The following is a 20,942-nucleotide window of genomic DNA, read 5'->3' on the forward strand; positions in this document are numbered from 1 at the left end:
CCCAGATGAAACATTCACCAACTAATATTCAGGATGCATTTAAGAATGAATTGGCCAATTCTTGTTCAGCAGTTCCCAAGAGCGGGCAGTGTAGATACAGATGGCCTGCTGTCTTTTCTTGATTTGCCTACCCTTGATTCCCATAGCAGGGACTTCCTTCATTTGCTACGTATACCTAATTAAAATAAAAACATGAACTTATATTTATACGTCTGCCAATTATGCATAAAAATGTTTATCCCCAAATTAATTATATTGCTTGGCTTAAGACTGCTTAGCATACTGCCACATTTAATGTATGACCGTATGAAATTCAGTAATTTGACCATTCTGTCTGTCTTCTGAGAGCCTAGCCCACTTGTTCTTCATTACTGTTCCTTAACAGATCATCAGTTTTCAGACTCATATTTAAAACTAAAGTCTCTCAAATAAGTATGCATATTAATTGTCTCCTCTTGATTGTCTGCCTGTTGCTCAGAGAATAAAGATCAAAAATGTTAAATCTTTCTGGTTAATTCAAGCACATACACTGTTTTAAAATGGCATGCTTTAAACAACAGATTTTTTATGATCTCCACAGTTATGCTCCAATGTGAATTAGTTTTGTATGCTACCAGTTTTCTGCTTATATGTATGTATGATTTTTTTGTCTGACTGTTATTATTTTATATTGTATTTTAAGCACTTTACACATTTTAGCATTATGCACATTTATGTGAGTTTGCCCAGGTATTTTTAGGGCTAGCCAACATGGTGGCTCTTGATTAACTAAATAAGTTGGGTTAAACTTGTTGAAACTGGTATTCTCTCTCTCTCTCTCTCTGTCTTGTTTTTTTTTTTTTTTGTCTATATACTTGCAATAATTTTTAGATTTTCATTCTCTACAGTCCTGGCCTATTATTTGGCTCATCATCTAGCTATGAGCAAATCTATAGTTGTTTTAAGTATCTCATTCATACTGGGCCTCTAGGCTGTGAGTGCTGTCTGTTGTGTCAGTTACATCGGATACTCACTTTGGTTGGCTGAAATTTCAGTGGGTGGTACCAGCTACTTCAAAAAGCCTCATTAGTTTCTTCATTGTTTGATTAAATGCTTTACTCTAACCAGGGATTGCAGTATAACCTTGATTAGGATAAAACAAGTTAACGGTAACTGAATGAATGAATATAAAGTACTAGAGATCAGATCAATTCCTAGAACAACCCGTCTTAGTACTTACAATGGATTTAACAAGAGCAGATGCTCCTGGTCTTCAGGTATATATATATATTTTTTTACAGGTCATTTTATGGAAAAAAAAAACAGCAAGGCAGCAAGTATACATTTGGGCAGTGGTAACAGTAGACACTGCCCACAGAAATGAACCATTCACTTTTAAAATATTTATTAGCAAAAAATGAAAATACATTATTCTGACCATTATCTTTGTGATTACTGGTGGAGGGGAAGGGAATCTGTGTGAAAGCGAAAGGCAGTGAAATTCTTATGACTTACTTTATATGGGGGAAGCCCATATGTGTATTGAAGCAATATGCTGGAATTCATTACAGTGACCCCTCTTGCACCTTCAACTCAAGCAGACATCACTGGTACAGACAAGGTGGCTGTCTTTCGGATGTAAGACAGGCTGTTTGAGAAAACACAGGACATTTATACTAATATTGTTGAATGATCATTGATATTTCATATTGGGAGGAGGAGGTAGTATATTTGCATGTGAGTAACAAACTGAGATACATTACCATGAACATTATCATATTTCACTTCTTGAAAATCAGACAGAAGTCATTGCAGAAAGTGGTTGTCTGTTTTGTTTTTTTGTTTTTTTTGAGAGGGGGCAATCAGACTTTATGTGGAAGCAACTGCTCATCAAGCTGGCTTTTTAGCGCCTGTGTGTGGTGTGTGTGTGTGTGTGTGTGTGTGTGTGTGTGTGTGTGTGTGTGTGTGTGTGTGTGTGTGTGTGTGTGTGTGTGTGTGTGTGTGAGTAACTGGAGCTACAAGCATACCAATTAAGCAAGACCATTTTATGTCATTAATTTGTTTCCTTCATTGTTTTTACTTAACCATTTAAAAAGTTAGTAATTCTAGATGAAATACTAACATTTAAAATCAGTGCTGCTCTGTACTTCATGTTGCTGCATAGGTTCATAGCTGAATAGTAGGCTAACTGCCGTGGTGGGCCATTTTAAGCCCAATCAATAACCTGAGGTCAGAGTCAAACTCTGTACCTTGTGTCTGTGAAGCGAAGAAGTTATCATTATGCCAAACCCACTCACTGTTATCACAACCTTATTTAAGATTTCAACATTGCACCTTCAGCTTTTTAGTCTGCTGCTTAAACCACAGCACTAAGTCTCCTTCTTTTTGCTGGATTGGTCTTTTCAAAACACCCGGACTTGCCACCTCTGCTAGCTGCTGATGGTCAGCCACTATGTAAGCAACCAAAACAATATTCCAAAATCCTTAAATTAACTGACTCAATGACACTCTGTCTGCCCAATATTGTAGTTACTAGTAACTATACTGGTGCCAAACTTCTTCACCCTATATTTATTGACAGTAATACTGAACTTGTTTCGCCAAGCCCATAGATCTATGTCATTTTAGTCACCTTGAAGCTTATCATGATCTTTTCAGTTTTTACACTGTTGGCATAAGTGACACAACATACGGAATTAACATGTATCAAGTTAGTGATAATCATTAAACAGGTAGAAACCCACCTATGATCCCTTAGGGATCTTCTGTCCCTAGGCTAACTGTTCAGTCTCCAGTTGTTGGTGCTTAATGCGCTAAACATTACAATTTATCCAGTTTGTTATTTGGGCTGTGTATGATTACACACTCAAATGGCTCATGTTCTCAACCAACTTCTGATGGTTTATAATGTCAAATGCACATGAGAAGTTAATATAAATTACATCAACTTGCAGGCCCTTATTGAAAGGCATAATACTAAGAAATGCTTTTCCTCTTAATGCTTATGTTGTATTTGTAATAGGACACATGGTATTACGACATTGCCCTGCCTATTTGTAGTGACTATTATCAAAACTGAATGCTTTAAATACATTTAAATTGATACTAATTTACTCTGCAAATGCCACCCTCATACGCTCATGACAAAGAAGTGTTCTGTTTTTTTACTTTTCTTTTCAAACTAAGTGATTTAGACATTTAAATTTGATTTAATTTTTACTCTGCAAACACCAACTCTTACAAGAACATTACAAAGAAGCATTCTATCTTACTTTATAATCGCCAACCCGCACACGTGTGCAACAAGGACGTTTTCTATTTTCTATTCTCTTTCTCAAAGTTTGCATCTAGAGGCTGTAAATAGATATATTATACCTATAATATTACCTAGCCTACTTTGTACTGGGTGCTAGGCACATTGCATTCAAAGGCATAGTGTATTGCAATTATTCCTAAGGCTTTTTATATTTCCTATTTGTAGAATATAGAATTGGCTGCTCACCTTTGATAACTTCAGCCACTCCTATTTCTACTATAGCTCTTTAAAGGCATTAACTTTTTGACTAGGGGTGTTATACTAACGTTAGTGAAATGGACCGCATAGGAGTGAAATTCTAGTGTTCTGATCTATTAATTCCTAACTAAACATACTGAGTGGCTCTGCTCTTTATTCGATCACAACTGAAGGCCCAAACATTAGTGTTCAGTGTTTTAAGTCTTGTATGAGTTCATATTGCATACGTATACTAGCGACCTATGCTTTACATTTTGCCTTCATTTAACATTATGTAAAATGAGTACAATACCTTTCCCTTGCTAATGTATTTGTAGATAACTGAACAGAAGCTGATATTTGTCTTGTTATATTCTCAAATGTTGCTTTGGTTGGTATAAACCAGTGGCCAAAGAGTTTTATCTTCAACTCACCGCTACTTCAAATTTTGTTGTTATTGTTGTACTACATGCTTGATACCTGTATACAATGGTTATTAGAGTTAATGTGTTCTTATATCACTAAAATACTATTCCTCTCTCAACTTTATCTCCTGTTCTTCAGCTGTCCTGTCCTGAACTACCCACTGTGACTATGCCTGGGTGGACACTTGACCCAAAATAATTTAACACCAGCTTAACCTGTTGCTCAACCAAGTATAACAAACTGTACTGCCTTATCCCCTTCGGAAACTGAACCAAGCTTCTCCCAGAAGGACCTAAGGAAGTATGTGCTTCTGCTGCAAAACCTGAATTACTATTGCTTTAAGCTCTGCTAGATGTTCAGTACGATCCCTTGCCTGGTAAGCCAGCAGCCTAACTACTTCTCTTATTGTATCTCTGTACTTCCCCCCATCCGGTTTCTCGATTTACACTAGCTCCCGTCTCCCTTCAACCCTATCTAGTCCAGGGACTGCCCTGGTGGGGCACAAGTGCACTTCAGCCTTTGTCCAGTAGGTGGCACTCTCTCATCACTAATCTTGACTTTAATTTCTCTCACTATTGGTTTTCTCTTTAAGCTATAACTTGTCTTTTTGTCTTAAACTTTTATACCCACTCTTACTTACTAATTACATGCTCCCTGTACTCACCTTTCTGCAACTCCACACTCTACTGATTGGTTCTCGATCTTCTCCTGCTCTCCTTGGTTCTACCTGCTCCGTTCGCCCTTCGGGCTCACTCTGCTCCCCTACCCTACCCCCAAATCCCACCCACCCCACTGCCTCTACATTTCTACCTACCTAGCCACACCCCTCACCTTTCCCTCCAATCACAACCTCACCACCATTAACCAATCTTCTCCTTTCCCTCCATAATTCTTTTCTTAACCACTCCCTCCATTACCTTTATCTTGTAGTACCACACCCACTACATTTGTACAAGTAACTAGAACTTAATATCCACCTTGCAATGTATAAACTGCCTACCCTAGTACTCAAACACACCTTAGTCATGCTCTCACTTCTTCCCCTTTAATAATAACATGCCTTATAACCTCCTACAAACACCCACTACTATCACACCTTCCCAACCCACCGAAACATTCTACCTCTTCAATTCCTACCTACCAAAACCATCACATCAACATTACTTCCACACCTAGCTATCTTTTACCTAAATATCATAGGACAACCCACATAAAATATGTTCACCTAAATCCTAGAAGGCTACTCCTTCCTCAAAGTAAATATGCAAACACTGCATATCTAACCCTACTACTCTCCATAAACGATGGCGGTATCCACCAAACCCATGTCCAATTAGCTCCTCTATAAATCAGACTTTTAACCAAAACCCCACAGCTAGCCCCCTATCTAAAAAACATAACAACTCACTCTCAATAGCTAACCTCAACATACGTAGCATTAATAACAAAACAACAGAACTCCATGCTCTCTTAGAACTCTATTCCTTTGATATTATTTGTCTAACAGAAACCTGGTTAAAACCTTCAACAAAAGACAGTGAAGTCACCCCTCCTGGCTATAATATCTTGCGTCTTGACAGGGTATCAAAAAAAGGTGGTGGAGTAGCTATCTTATTTAAATCTAGCCTTCAAATAACCACTTTCCACCAAAAACCTCTTCAGGACTCTAATGCTGAAATTCTTATTACCAAACTCAAACTAAACTCTGCCAAATCTATCTTTATTATCTGCATTTATGTCCCCCCAGGAAATAATATGTCTACCATCGAAAACATCCTATGTTGGCTATCTCTAAACTTACCCCAAGAAACAATCATCCTAGGTGACTTAAACATTGATTGGCAATCTTGCAGCAACAAACACCCTACTAGCCATATTAATCTTTATGGGTTTTCACAAACTATCACCTCCCCCACTAGAATAAATAAAACTAACAAAAAAGAAAGCACCCTAGATTGGATACTCACCAACAATCAGCCCCATACTTATGAAACAGGAACCCTCCCTGATGATATAAGTGATCACTTACTAACCTACATTATCAGGCTCAAAACCAACACACCTACCCAAAACATAACTAGAATGATCAGAACCAAAAAAAACTTCAACTTAGAGCTATTTCAAAGAGAACTGAATGCATGTAACTGGTCCCCCTTAAAACTCCTTTCTCTTGATGAAGCTGTAGATTTCTTTAATGCTAAGTTTCTGGCCATACTTAACTACCATGCCCCCACTCGCTCTATTAGAATTAGAATTAAATCTGCCCCTTGGCTCTCAAAAGAAACTAAGCAAAAAATCCATCTTAGAAATAAAATCTGGAACAAAGCTCGTTTAACTAAAAACACAACGGATTACCAACACTGCAAACAACTGAGAAATGAAACCAAAAAAGCAATAATAACAAATAAAAAAACTGTTACCTGAAATCTCAAACTCACCAAAATAACCCAGAAAAGTTCTGGGCAAACATAAATCAGTTACTACAGCCTAGTAAACCTATCACACCCAACCCACAAGGCTCTGACATAAAGAATCCCAAACAAATTGCTAATGACTTTAATTCCTTTTTCACCGAAACAATTCAAACTCTAGCCAGTCAACTCTCTATTAAAAACACAACTATATCTAACTGTAACTTAAACCCACATCCCCCATTTCTTTTCCAACCCGTCCCAACAACTTACATTCTCTCCCTTATCAAAAAACTCAAACCATGTACTCCCTCTGCTGACCTACTACCTGCAGAATACTTGCAATTAGCAGCCAAATACTTAGCCTACCCAATTTCCATACTGATCACAGAACCATCACTGAGGGATATGTCCCTAAACTTTGGAAAGTCTCCCATATTATCCCACTTCATAAGGGTGGAAATTCTACTGAAATCTCAAACTACTGCCCTATAGCCCTACTCTCTCCCTTATCTAAGATTATGGAAAGATGTATACACAAGCAACTGCTTGACCATCTTCTCCAAAATAACTTACTCTCTAATACCCAACATGGTTTTAGACCTTCCCACAGTACCACCACTGCCCTCCTCTCCTTTACAGACACAATCAACAAAAATCGTAACCATAACACCCTTTCCTCTGCATTTTTCTTAGACCTGTCCAAGGCCTTTGACATGGTCAACCACCATATACTCATACACATTCTTCAGTCTTTGTCACTGGAAACCCAATCTATTAATTGGTTCAATTCCTACTTAAATAACAGACATCAAGCAGTACTGTGGAACTCCACTCTATCTTCCCAGCTACCTGTCAACACTGGTGTCCCCCAAGGATCCATACTGGGTCCCCTCCTATTTTCTTTATTTATCAATGACCTCCACCAAGTAGTTCCCCAAGCCACATGCATACAATACGCAGACGACTCTACACTCATTTGCTCAGCCACATCTGTATCAGATCTTCACTCCCTTACACAACACATATTTAATTCTGTAGAAGAATGGTTTTCACAACGCTGTCTCCTACTTAACCCAAAAAAAACTAAACTCCTTCTCTTTACACCTTCCAGTAAATCTCCCCATATAGATTTTACAATAACATCTAAAAATGGCACACCTATATCACAAGATCCTACTACCAAACTACTAGGCATTACCATTGACAACAACCTTAACGTCTATACCCATATAAGCAACACTTTGAAAACTATTAATAAAAAATAGGCTCTCTTTATAGAATCAAACCTTTCCTCACTCCAGAATCTAGAATAACTATTGCCCACTCCCACCTTATCTCTCCCCTTCTGTATGCCTCACCCATATTTACTAAATTGTCAAAAAAGAATCTTTTGAAATTAGAAAACTCCTACCACAACATAGCCAGATTTGCTACAGGTAACCCTTTCAGAACCCACCACTGTACTAATCTAAAGCAACTAGGCTGGCTTGAATTTCAAAAGCAACTAAAACTTAATCAACTAGCCATAGCCCATCAAATTCTAGATCAACCTGACAAAACACCTATACTATCTACTCTTATTTACCCCTACCATAACCTAAAGTCCCTAAGATCTGCACACAAACTTCTTGTAAATATTGACAAAGCAAACAACAAGGCTGGAGATTCTCTTTATTCTAACACTGTTGGAAAACACTGGAACCTGCTTCCTTCTGAACTTTCTACTATTTCCTCTAAATCTCTCTTTAAAAAGAAACTTAAGCTCTACCTCAAATCACAATGGCTGTGCCCCTGTACTAATCCTGACTAACTCTAGCTCCTTGACACCTGACTAAAACCTATACCTTAAAACCCAAATCTACTTCTTATTTACAGCCACTGACCTATTTCTCCTTCCTACTATCTTTATAAAAAAAAAGTGTGTTTTTTTTATAAATTATTCTTTCCACATGGAATACCACTAGATGTACTTACATAACTGCTAAGTTCCTCTTAATCTCCTTTATCCTCTTATTACTGTACATTATGCTAGTATTCTCACAGAATGTCACTTGTAACAATATTTTTGTCACAACATTTTTACCATTTATGTTATAAGTACTGCATTTTTACACTTTATAACTATGTCTCCAGTTATAATGCTTTCTTTTACTCTGTTATTTTCATGTGTTTCTTTAATGTAAATTAATTTTAAACTTTGGAGCTTATCTCCCCGGGCCTCTACTGAAAATGGACATATATCCAGCTAGACTAGCCTGGTCAACAAATGTAAAATAAAATAAAAATAAATAAATAAGTGGTTACAGGTTAGTGTAGGTCTGTTTTCATTGTATATATTTTGGCTGATGGTTACAGTTTACAGAGAATTACGTTAGTCTAACTGGGCCTTCTGTGTCACTTTTTCCATAAATTTACTAACATTTAAAATATGCTGTTTAGTTTCTTTTCTCCCTTGTATGTATTGTTCCCACAATTCCCATTTTTTCCTATGTAGTTTGCTCCTATCCTTTTCTAAAGATCTCAGTTCCAGTTGTTTTATCTCTGTTACTATATCTACTACTTCTAATATAGTGGGTTTAGATTATGATTTCCATTTTCTAGTAATTACTTTTTTGGCAGCCACCATAATTAGACACAACAAGGCCTTACCATGTCTAGGCAATTCTGATTCTGTATCATAGCATTTCCAATGTCACACCAATCTGCCCACCCAGCATCTCTAACAGTGCATCCTACAGTCCACCAACACACTGCACTCCCAGAAAATGTGTTCCCAATTGTCTCTTTCTTCCCTGTCACATCTCCAACATTTGCTGCTTACCTGAGGAAAAACTTTCTGGAGTCTACTTGGGGTATACAAATATCTCTGTAAACATTTCCAAATAAAAATCCTAAATCTTCTAGATTTTGTTGCATATCTGGGAGATGTACATATATCATGCCATTGTTTCTTTGTGAATTGCTTATCCGATCTCTCTTCCCCAATCCTTTCTAACCTCCTCTGATTGATTCTTATAGTCATCACGCAATATTTTATATGCTGTACTGATTATTCCTTTTTTAATGTCAGCTTCTGTTCTAGATTCTATTAAAACCTGTACCAGTGCTGGTCTTTCATTTAGGAACCCCCCCCCCCCAATTTCTTTCTCTTTGCCTATACTCTGATATCAATCTTTGATTGGGAAGGGAGTCTCTAACCTGCAGTCTAAATAAATTATTGGTCTCTTCCCATTCTATTACCTTTCCCTGTCTAGTTATTTGCTTCCAATACCTTGGTTCCTTTGCCAGTTTTTGCCTATAAATTCCAGCCCCCCTCTGCCTATTTTCTATATCCCTAATTGCAGTCATCCCTATCAGCAAAATCTCCTTTCCCATGTTGGCCTAGTTCTTAGAATACTTTGTGCTACTTTATGGATGTAATATTCTGTATGATTATTGTTATTCTTCGTAAAGGCCTGCATCCAAAATCCCATTCTTTTTTAGTTTCTTGAGCTTCCTCCCTGTTTCAACATCATCCTTTTCCACTTTGAATTATAGTTTTCTGCTTGTGCTATGTATAGGAGCCTTAACGTTGTAGCTCTGAAGTAACCCTTCAAATTGGGAAATCCCAGTCCGCCCTGTTCTACTGGAAGAATCAGCTTATACCACTTGACTCTTGCCATCTTCCCCTCCCAGATAAAAGTCCTTTAGCTCTTTATTAATTGCTAACCACAACTTCTCCTCTTGATTGATAAAAATATGCCTGACCTGGGTATAAGACGAAAGGGACTAAAAACATTTTGACTGCTTGTATCAGTTTTTGCATTATCTTTTGTTTAATCTCTTCCCACATATTTTTAGCTGCCACAGCTGAATCATTTTTAATCCATACTCCTAAATACTTCATTTTATCATAGGTTCATAGGTTCATACTAGGCTATCTGCCCTAGGGCATTTATAAGCCTAGTCAGAGTGTGTGTGGCTTTCACCACCCCTTAGGATGAGAATACTATACCCATTAGTTTGCTGTGCCTCTGTCCAGCAGTGACACAGAGATGATTCAGGGTAAACCTCGATCTCCCATCCACTCGTCAAGATTTCTCTTGAACAGAGTCAGTGAGGGGCTCTGCCTCACATGGACTGGGATTCTGTTCCATAGTGTAGGGAGTCTCTGGGTGATGAATCTGTCCCTCCAGCACGTCCTATTTATATCCGTGTTGAGGTTTAAGTCTCTTGCTCTCGTGGCTCTGGTGGATTTGGATTTTTGAGGTGGAGCATGTCCATTAATTCCGGGTTGGACATGGCCTTGTATGTCAGGCACAGATCACTTCTGAGCAGATGGTATGCGACTGAATAGAGCTGGAGTTTCTTCAGTCAGGCATCGTATGACATATGTTTGAGCCCCTTTATCCTTTTGGTGAGGAACTTTTGGGGTCTTTCCAACTGCTGCAGGTGTCGGGTAAGGTACATTCCGAATGGGGCGTTGTACTCAATCATTGGTCTGATAAGTGAAGAGTACAGGGGTACAATGACCTCTCCTGATCTGGATATGAATCTCTTCATGATCAGGTGGGCAATGTAGAAGGTCTTCCTAACCACTTTGGCAATGTGAGTGTCAAAAGAGAGGTTACTGTCAACTTGGGTCCCCAGGTCCCTGATAACTTCTTCCGTGTTTAATGGATTACCACCTATGTGGTAATTAGGGGTTATCTTGTTTTTCCCAAAGGGTATGACTATACATTTTTTGGCATTTAGCTTAAGGCCATGGCTCTGGCACCAGTTATCCATTTCTATGAGACCTCTCTGGAGGATGTCTGTGTCTGATGGAGTGTCAATTATGGTGCCCAATTTGCAGTCATCTGCAAATTTTGTCAGCCACAATCCCCCTATGTTTGCCTGCACTTCAGAAAAATAAATGCCGAACAAGAGGGGGACCAGGACTGAGCCCTGTGGGACACCACTTATGACCGGCTTAGAGTCTGACATGGCACCAGCAACTCTAACCCTGTGTGTTCTGTCCTTGAGCCAGTTTGCAACCCATCTTGTGACATATGGGTTTACATCTAAGCTGGTGAGCTTTTCTATGATGCCCGAGTGGGGTATTGTGTCGAACGCTTTTGCTAGGTCAAGGTAGGCTGTGTGAACTGCCTTACCCTCATCAATGGCCTTAGTGACTGTTTCGAAAAAGTCGACCAAGTTCAAGAGGCAGGATCTTCCCTTGACAAAGCCAAATTGGGTAGGATCCAGTGTCTGTAGGTCCCCAATGTCTTTATTTATGAGTTCCATTATGATCTTCTCCATAGCTTTGCAGACAAGGCTCGTCAAGCTTATGGGGCGGTAATTTCAGGGTCCGTAGAAGCACTGCCTTTGTGGAGTGGGACCACAGTTGCCGTCGCCATTCTTTGGGTGCGTATCCAGTAGTAAGGCTAAGATTAAACAGCAGCCTTATGTGTGGGTTTAGTTCCTCATTGAGTTCGTGTAGCACACAGCCGGGGACACTGTCGGTCCCATTGATGCTGTGTTTTTGCTTTAGAGAGCAGCTCTCACCTGGGCATCTGAGATGTTTGGGAGGCTAGACTCTGGTGGGATAGATATTTCTCCTTTTGGGGGAGGGAGGAGAAATTTGCACTGAACCTGTCTGCCAGTATGTTGGCAATGTCTGTGGGTTCAGTGATTTTTTATCATTTTGGACTAATTCTGAGCATATCTGGGAGTTTCCACCCAGGTTTCTAACATAGCTAAAGAAGGCCTTATGATTGTCTTTTGTGTCATTAGCGATTTTTCTCTCAAAGTTGGCCTTGGATGATTTTATGAGTGATCGTAGTTTTTTACTAGTATTGATCAGAGATGCCTTCCCTTTTAGGGATTTTGCTCTGTCATGTAGTAGCTTTCTCCTCTTGTTGTAGAGTTTGTTTATGGCTGGGGTCCACCAGACCGGGCGCCTGCCTTTGGTGGAAAGGGTCTTGATTTTATTAGGGATTGCTTGATCCATACATTCCTGGAGGTGCTCGTAGAAGGCATTTATAAGGGTTTCAGCAGCGTGGGTTGTGGTTTCCACTGGCTCGGGGGCCTTGAAGGATACCACTCCAGTCTTAAGAAGTGTGAAGTTTGCTTTTGAGAATTTCTTCACTGTGGTCTTTTTTGCTGGGGGTGGGGGCGGGATGTGGATCTCCAATGAGATCATGTCACATAAATACAGATATTGCTGAACCAATTCCTGTGTGGGTATGTAATTTACCACTATTGCATTTGTTTTAGCTTCATTAATTTTGTATCCTGAAAGGATTTGAAACTGTCTCAAAATGTTCCACAGTACTGAAATGCCACTTTCTGGTTTTGTCAGGTATAAAATAATATCATCGGCAATTAGAGACAGCTTTTCTTGAGTACCATATCATTTATATCCTTGGATTTCTGGGTCCCTTATTTTCTTTGCCAGTGGTTCTAAATATAATGCAAATAACAAAAGGAAAGAGGACATCCCTACCTGGTTCTTCTACTCAAGCAGAAATTATCAGACAGGATCCCACTCAGTTTAATTTTCATCTCTGATCCTTCATATATCCTCCCAATTAACCTTATATATTTTTTTCAGGATATGCAAATGCTTCCATTTTCCTGCTCATAAAGTCCCAGCTTACATTGTCAGATTCTTTTTCTGCATCAAGACTCACCCACAACAATAGTGGTATCTTCTTGCATTCTGTTTCTCTCTGGATCATCAGTGTTCTGTTAATGATGTCAAATGTTTGCCTCCCCTCCAAAAAACACATTGATCCATATCTTTCAATTTTGGCATTACTTTTGTCATTCTTTTAGCCATTATAGACATGAACACTTTATAATCATGGTTTAGTACTGAAATAGGCCTGTATGAAGCTGGATCTGATGAATCTTTATCCTCTTTAGGTATTACAGCGACCACTGCTTTCTTCCAGGGCATTAGTACTTCTCCTCCTCCTCCTCTGAAAATAATGTTAAACAAACCCTTTCAAATCTTTTTCAGTTTTTTTTCCTTCCTAGCATCTAAACTTCCACAGGAATACCATCTTTTCCTGGAGATTTTCCTGTAAATTGGTTATACGTTACAATTTTTTATCTAATTTCTACCTAGCCTGTTACTAACTGAGCCTCATCTACCTCTAACCTTGTCATATTTAATTCTTTCATAAACATTTCCATTTGCATCTTTTCTTGATTTCCATATTTCTCTTCTATGGATATTGTGGAAACAATTTGTTTGTGGGTACATAATTTACCACTATTGCCTTTGTATAGCTTCTTTAATTTTGTATCCCAAAAAGATTTGAAACTCTCAAAATGTTCCACAACACTTTTGTGTCCTTTTCTTGTTTTGTCGGGTATAAAATAATATCATCTGCAAATAGAGCCAGCTTTTCTTGACTACCATACCAGCCATATCCTTGAATTTCTGAGGCCCTTATTTTCTTTGCCAGTGGTTCTAAATATAATGCAAATAACAAAGGGGAAAGAGGACACCCCTGCCTGGTTCCACTGCCCAATCAGAAATCATCAGAGAAGACCCCACCTGCTTTATTATTTGCTTCTGATCCCTCATATACCCTCCTAATCAACCTTATAATTTTATGAACGGAATGCAGATGCTTCCATTGCGCGGCTCATAAAGTACCAACGTGCTCTGTCAAATAGTTTCTCTGCATTGAGACTCACCAATAACAGTAGCATTTTCTTACATTCTGTTTTCCTCTGGACCATCAATGTTCTGTTAATGTTGTCAAATGCTTGCCTCCCCTCCAGAAAACCATACTGATCTACATTTATCAATTTTGGCATCACTTTTGCCAATCTTTTAGCCATTATAGACATAAACACATTATAATCATGGTTTAGTATTGAAAAGGGGATGCATGAAGCTGGACATGATGGACCTCAAACCTCTTTAAGTATTACAGCTACAACTGCTTTCTTCCATGATGTTAGTACATTTGTCAATCCCTCTAAATAATTTGTTACTTCTTAACCATAACTCCCTTTCTTTATTTCCACCCTATTTTTAAACACTTTAATTTTATCCCACTCCCTAGCTATATTTTCAGGTTAGGGTACTTTACTGAAAGTAACTTAGAAAATAATGGCATTGGATGCTGCTATGTTGGACACTATTTGTGTGATTTAGAAAGAGATGTTTGTGCTGTTACCTGCCCTGAGACTTCAGGAATGGGGTAGTGATTAGAACTTTTCTAATTGTCAGATTAAAGTACATTGCCTTAGTGAAATGCATAGTCTGAAGGTAAATGTATCATAATAATCTCATCCCAGTATTAGGAATGATAACTTAAATCGGAGCACTTCTGTTTGTCATTGACCATTTAATCACTACATTTTGTCATGGCAATTAGACTTAGAGAAGAACGAGAAAACAGTGTTCCATTTTCCTCAATTTCTCACTCGTCTTATCTATCTACATATATATATATATATATATATATATATATATATATATATATGTGTGTGTGTGTGTGTGTGTGTAGAATGGGAAATATTTTATCTTTTACCACCTTGGGAGTGTTGCTGTTTTGAGTAGTGACCTCCTAAGGTTTTAGATATCTTTGGTTCAAATTATCATGTGTCTATTAAATGAAATGTGAATATTCATCATAGATCCAATTAAAATGTATTATTGTATAAAGAAGGTTTATTCATTATGAAGTTTGGTACCCTGATATTTGTTGCCACAGTTCCCCATTTTACTAACCCCCACCCCTAGTCTACTCACTCAGTAAAATGTAATACTAGAAGTTGATAATATAACATTTGTAAAATGCAATACAAACTGTTTATTTGCCTGTTTATTTGAATTTGTTAATCATCTTGGATAAGTTGTTGATCAAACGGCAATGTGTGCTTAATAAGCAACGTATCTCTTTTCTAATTTTTGCAGATGTCACCATCTGATGCTGGACTGTGGATTAGTATAATCAATGGTATCCTTACAATTACTGCTATATGGTCAGTCGGAATCATGTTTAATCATGTTAGGTCAATTCTTGTCACTAAACGTATTATTGCCAAATTTGCACTTTACCAGGTAAGCAAAATTCTTCTAACCATTTTACTGTAAGATCTATAGCTTATGACCTGCCCTGTCAGAGTCTGCAAAATGCGTAGTTTATATGATTTTCTGTCTGTTTTTAGAATCTGGTTCTAATACCCAAGCTTAATAAGAATTTCCCCTGAAAACCAATTTAATTCTATGCCACCATGCTTAGTAAATATATTTAAACAGAGCAAATAGCAATTTCTTATTTTAGCTTATGTAGCAATCAAAAATAACTGAAAATATTACAGTTTATTTTAGACTTTTTCAAGGATGTTCTAAGGACAGTAGGATTGTAAGACCCACGTTTGAATTTCCAAACTGAGCACTTGACTTGGGTCAAAGGAAGACTGAGTAACATAGAGGAAATACCTCCCACTTTATGAGGTACTGCCCCCCCCCCCCCGGAGGAGGAATAGTCACGTGCCTGTTATGTACTGATCCCATAAAGAGATTAGGGACTACACATTACATAGATCTCTTGCATGTCTTAGTCTGTTTTATGTTTTCAGAAGTCATTTATTCCCACAGGAACCTTCTCTCACTCAACTAGATAGTGAACCTGTTGCTCAGCAATGAGACATTCAACTTGTCTGAAGAGCCTAATTATTCCATCTTACTGCACGTAACTAACATTATGCACTAACTAACATAACGTACTAACATTAAGAATATTTTGGAGAGAGGTACAACTGAAAAATTGTTTGGGAAAGCTACCAGGAAAAAAGTAGGTTTATTTAAATGTGGAAGTTGCAGTTATTGTAAACATCTTAATGTTGGACAAACATTAGACTTACCTATTAGACAAAGGACACTAACTCTAGGAACATATGTTAACTGTAACACCAAGGGTATAATATATTTAGCTACCTGTACAAAGTGTGATTCATTTTACATAGGGAAGAGTGAGAGAATGTTAAAGCAAAGAATCTATGAACATTTATATGACATCAGGACCAAAAAAGAAAACAATGCATTATACAAGCATACCATTACATGTAAACTAGCTACATTTAGATTTTTTTGTGTTAGAATGTGTGCCGGTTGACCCTAGAGGGGGGAATTGGGAAACACTGGTGGAATACAGAGAACTATTTTGGCAAATTGTTTTAGAAGCAAATAGAAAACCAGGTCTCAATGACATGATTTCACTCAAGCCAGTTTTGTGAATTAAACTGTTCGTGTCACTTTTCCTGGATTCTGGTGCTTTTTTTGTGATTACTAGTGAACGTTGGGGCACCTGCCTTCTTCTGTAGTTATTTGTTGCTTTTTTCAAAGGATTTCCAGGCTTTGTGGCTATGGACAGCAACAACAAGAGCAGCGAGATTGGAGAGCTTCGTAAGCTCATTGGCCAACTGACACAGTTGGTAGGACTGCTTACACCAGTAAGCCAATCCATGGTTATGCTTTTGTTGACGCTTTCTGTGCCTGGGAACCAGGAAGCAGCAGGGCGCTCTGCTTCGCATGAAGGAGTGCAAACTAGCAATGGCGATGAGGTTTGTGATAGAGAAACAGTAGATGGTGGTATGAGAGACAGTCTCGATGGATTCCCACACATTACGGTTGGAGCTGACAGTGCAAATCAAGTTTCAGAGGGTTCGCGTAATCAGCGAAATGAGAATATTTTCCCGGACTGTGGAACTAATGCTAGAGAGCATACAGGTACTTTTCACCAGTTGAGAGACATTCTCAATGCTAAATATGACTTTGGCAAGAAAGCTTTTATACAGACTGCCAGTAAAACTTACTCTCAAATGTTAGATGAATTGGATTTTTCTTTACATAAATACAAAATGCTAGAAATGGACAACGCATATTTAAAACATTGTTTAGAACTTAAAATTGTACCAAAGGGTCTTAGAGTTTGTAAATACCCGAATAATGTATTTGATGGTACTGCTTTTCACCAGCAATTGATTACAGCATTTAACAACTGTGGTTTTGAGATTATGAGGGCTATAATATCTAATAATGAATGTGAGAAAGAGAAAAGGTTTAGCCATGTTGAGCATCTTAACAAAGATATTACGCATGATTTACTTTTTACTGTGGAAGAACATAAGAATAAATATTACAAATTGCTTAAGGATATAGAAAGTAAATGTTTGGATGTGCAAAATAGAAAACTAGGGAAAATAGAAAGGGATGTGAATGAGTGTAAAAACAAAACACATTACCCTAAGCCCAGACAGTTTGGAAAGAGGGTGTTTACCTATAGTGTTGGTGAAAATGATACAGCTGTATTTGATGACAATGAAGGAGAGCCTTTAGATTTTCCTCCGCTCAGAAGGTCCGAGAGACTGATGTACAAAGAACCTATTGATTATAGCTCAAAAAACTACCAAGTGAGGGAATGGGGGCCCCGAGCGAGGAATCACATGGGGTGGAAGAATTAAATATTTACAATGATGGGCATAAATGGACATTCAATGATTTTAACATTTTTAACAATTCTAGCACCACTGTGAATAAAACCTTTTTTGACTTGTTTTCTAAAGGCTTTGGTTTCATACCCAAACAGAGAACCAATATTTTTAAGCTTTTAATTGACAATTAAGTTATTTACTAGAAAGAAAAACCTAGAAATACTTTTTAATGGTAACAAAAAAACACTTAGTGAGGGTAAACTAGTTCGTAAAAGTATGTTTAACCCGCCATTGCACCCACAACTAAAGAATTTTGAAGTAGTATTAGAAAACGAACTAAGGAAGTCACTCAAGACATATAATATGCAATCCAACTTAACTCAGGTTGAGCACGAAACCCTTAAATTAATTAGCAACAACAAAAATTTAAGGGTTATGAAACCTGACAAAGGTGGGGGGTGGTACTTATGGATCACATTATATATGAAGGTAAAATGCAGGAGATTTTAAGTGACTCTACTAAATACACTAGGGTATCTATCAATGAAATAAACATGGCATACAATAAAATACATATGATGGTGAATGATTTACTAACAGAAGGACTAATAGATTTAGAGACACACAAATTTTTATATGTTGAAAAACCAAAGGTTCCTTCTATTTTTGGTATACCGAAAGTACACAAAGATATAGATGACCCACCTTTGAGACCAATAGTTTCTGCAGAAGGTTCTATCACAGCCCCTCTAGCAAAATACATAGATTGTAAGGTAAAGAAAGTACTTAAGAACAACACCCACATACTTCAGGATTCCTGGGATCTTCTTAGAAAATTGGACAAATCTTTATTTTCTGAATGTTTGATTTTTGTTACTCTGGATGTGGTTGATTTGTTCACTAGTATTCCCCACGATATAGGCCTAGAATGGTTCGAAGAAATGTTAATAGGATTTTCAGGAATTACTCATAATGAGTTCAGAACAATTTTGGTATTAATGGAGGTGGTATTAAAAAATAATGTAAGGGGGTTGCTATGGGGGCACATTGTGCTCCTACTTATGCCAATATTATTATGTCATACTGGGAAAACACCTTTAAATTAACTTCGGTTTTTAGTAGATTTTGGACATTCTATGGTAGGTTTTTAGATGACTTTTTATGGAAAGGCAATAATGATGATTTTAATTTGTTTTTAGAATTCGTAAATAACACTACTGATTTTTTAAAATTCACATACAAATATGATACCCAAATGTTGAATTATTTAGATGTTAATATTACTAAGACTAAGGATGGTTTCAGTTCAAGGATTTTTAGAAAGGAGACTTTTTCAAACTCATACTTACATTTTACTAGTTCACATCCACCCCACCAGAAGAGAAGTGTAGTTAAAGGTCAATTAGTTAGTCTTAGTAGAATGACCTCTGAAGACACTACTTATTTTAATGAATGTGGATTTTTGAAAAGGTTATTTTTAAATAGGGGTTACCCGAGTGAACTTTTTGATCAAATATGCAGTGAAGTTACTAGGGAAAGAGGAGGAAAATTTGCACCTATTTTAGGTATAAGAGGAGTATTTGATAGACAAGATTCAAACAACCTAAATAATGGCGTGGATTTTGAATCTGGTATCACAACAACCTATGATGGTCAGTCAGGACTGATAAAAAGAATTGTTAACAGGGAATGGAACAACTTTGCTAGACTATCTGACTTATACTGTATTTTTGATAAGGAACTGAAATTCACCTATAGGAGGGGTACTAATATTAAGAATATTTTGGAGAGAGGTACAACTGAAAAATTGTTTGGGAAAGCTACTAGGAAAAAAGTAGGTTTATTTAAATGTGGAAGTTGCAGTTATTGTAAACATCTTAATGTTGGACAAACATTAGACTTACCTATTAGACTAAGGACATTAACTCTAGGAACATATGTTAACTGTAACACCAAGGGTATAATATATTTAGCTACCTGTACAAAGTGTGATTCATTTTACATAGGGAAGAGTGAGAGAATGTTAAAGCAAAGAATCTATGAACATTTATATGACATCAGGACCAAAAAAGAAAACAACGCATTATACAAGCATACCATTACATGTAAACTAGCTACATTTAAATTTTTTGTGTTAGAATGTGTGCCGGTTGACCCTAGCGGGGGGAATAGGGAAACACTGGTGGAATACAGAGAACTATTTTGGCAAATTGTTTTAGAAGCAAATAGAAAACCAGGTCTCAATGACATGATTTCACTCAAGCCAGTTTTGTGAATTAAACTGTTCGTGTCACTTTTCCTGGATTCTGGTGCTTTTTTTGTGATTACTAGTGAACGTTGGGGCACCTGCCTTCTTCTGTGGTTATTTACTGCATGTAACTATCCCAATTCAGGTGGGGTCATGCCCTACCCCATAAGAAACATGATATTAATTCTTAGATTTTTCTGTAATTTGTTACTATTATGAATAATGAGGCTGAGTCCTTTGATGGTGGGCAGTCACTGTCAGCCTCAGTCAGACTTTCTTCTGCTATTCTCCTGTAGTCATACCTGCAGTAGTGTTACACTGATGTGTGTATGCCTCTTCACATTCAGCACTAAGGCTGTCATACTTACAATGTTTAATGTTTGGAAACCCAGCAGGCTGTTTCTCTCTCTCTCCGTTCCTTTCCAGATAATCCTGTTATGTTGCTGAGTCCATTCTTGAGGTCAGATTACGGTCAGCTTGTATCTGCACTGCCATTCTGATTCTTCTCTTCAGTGTCACTGCCATGTGGACTTCATAGATAACCTCTCACATCTAGGTCCTGAAAAAATGAGTGTTATGATGACATTTTGACTATATTCATAATTCTTTGAGGAAGTGCTATTTTAACTGCTTATAGTCATAGTATTTTTTTTCTTCAGGAATGGATTTTATCAGATAAATTTTATTACTCAACATAGTTAAAAAGCCAAGAAAAAAAAGTGGTTTTGGTCAATGCCTTGTTAATTTATTTTATATTTTAAACATATAATGATACAACTATATTTATAAAAATACAATTAATACAAATAAAGCATTAGAAACATTAAATATATATTCCAAAGCAGTTGGAAAATAGCCACAGAGAACATATTAAAATAACATGCTTCTTCCCTAAATACATTTCAGTTTTTTTTTAAATAAATAAATGGTCTAGTACTGGTGCACAGGAGGAGACAGA

The 20,942-nt window shown here is 37.4% G+C and overlaps 1 protein-coding gene across 1 annotated transcript in view; it reads left to right on the forward strand.

Annotated features, from left to right (window-relative positions):
* LOC122802610 (organic solute transporter subunit alpha-like) overlaps nt 1-20,942 on the forward strand; it is a 427,706-nt gene that overhangs the window by 304,397 nt on the left and 102,367 nt on the right. Inside the window, exon 6 of the mRNA XM_044072299.1 lies at nt 15,215-15,361. Within this exon, the coding sequence (XP_043928234.1) occupies nt 15,215-15,361 (147 nt within the window). The remainder of the gene's footprint in view (nt 1-15,214; nt 15,362-20,942) is intronic.

Source organism: Protopterus annectens, chromosome 5.part0, assembly GCF_019279795.1.
Source record: "Protopterus annectens isolate FY-2018-M chromosome 5.part0, PAN1.0, whole genome shotgun sequence".
NCBI classification, from domain to species: domain Eukaryota; kingdom Metazoa; phylum Chordata; order Ceratodontiformes; family Protopteridae; genus Protopterus; species Protopterus annectens.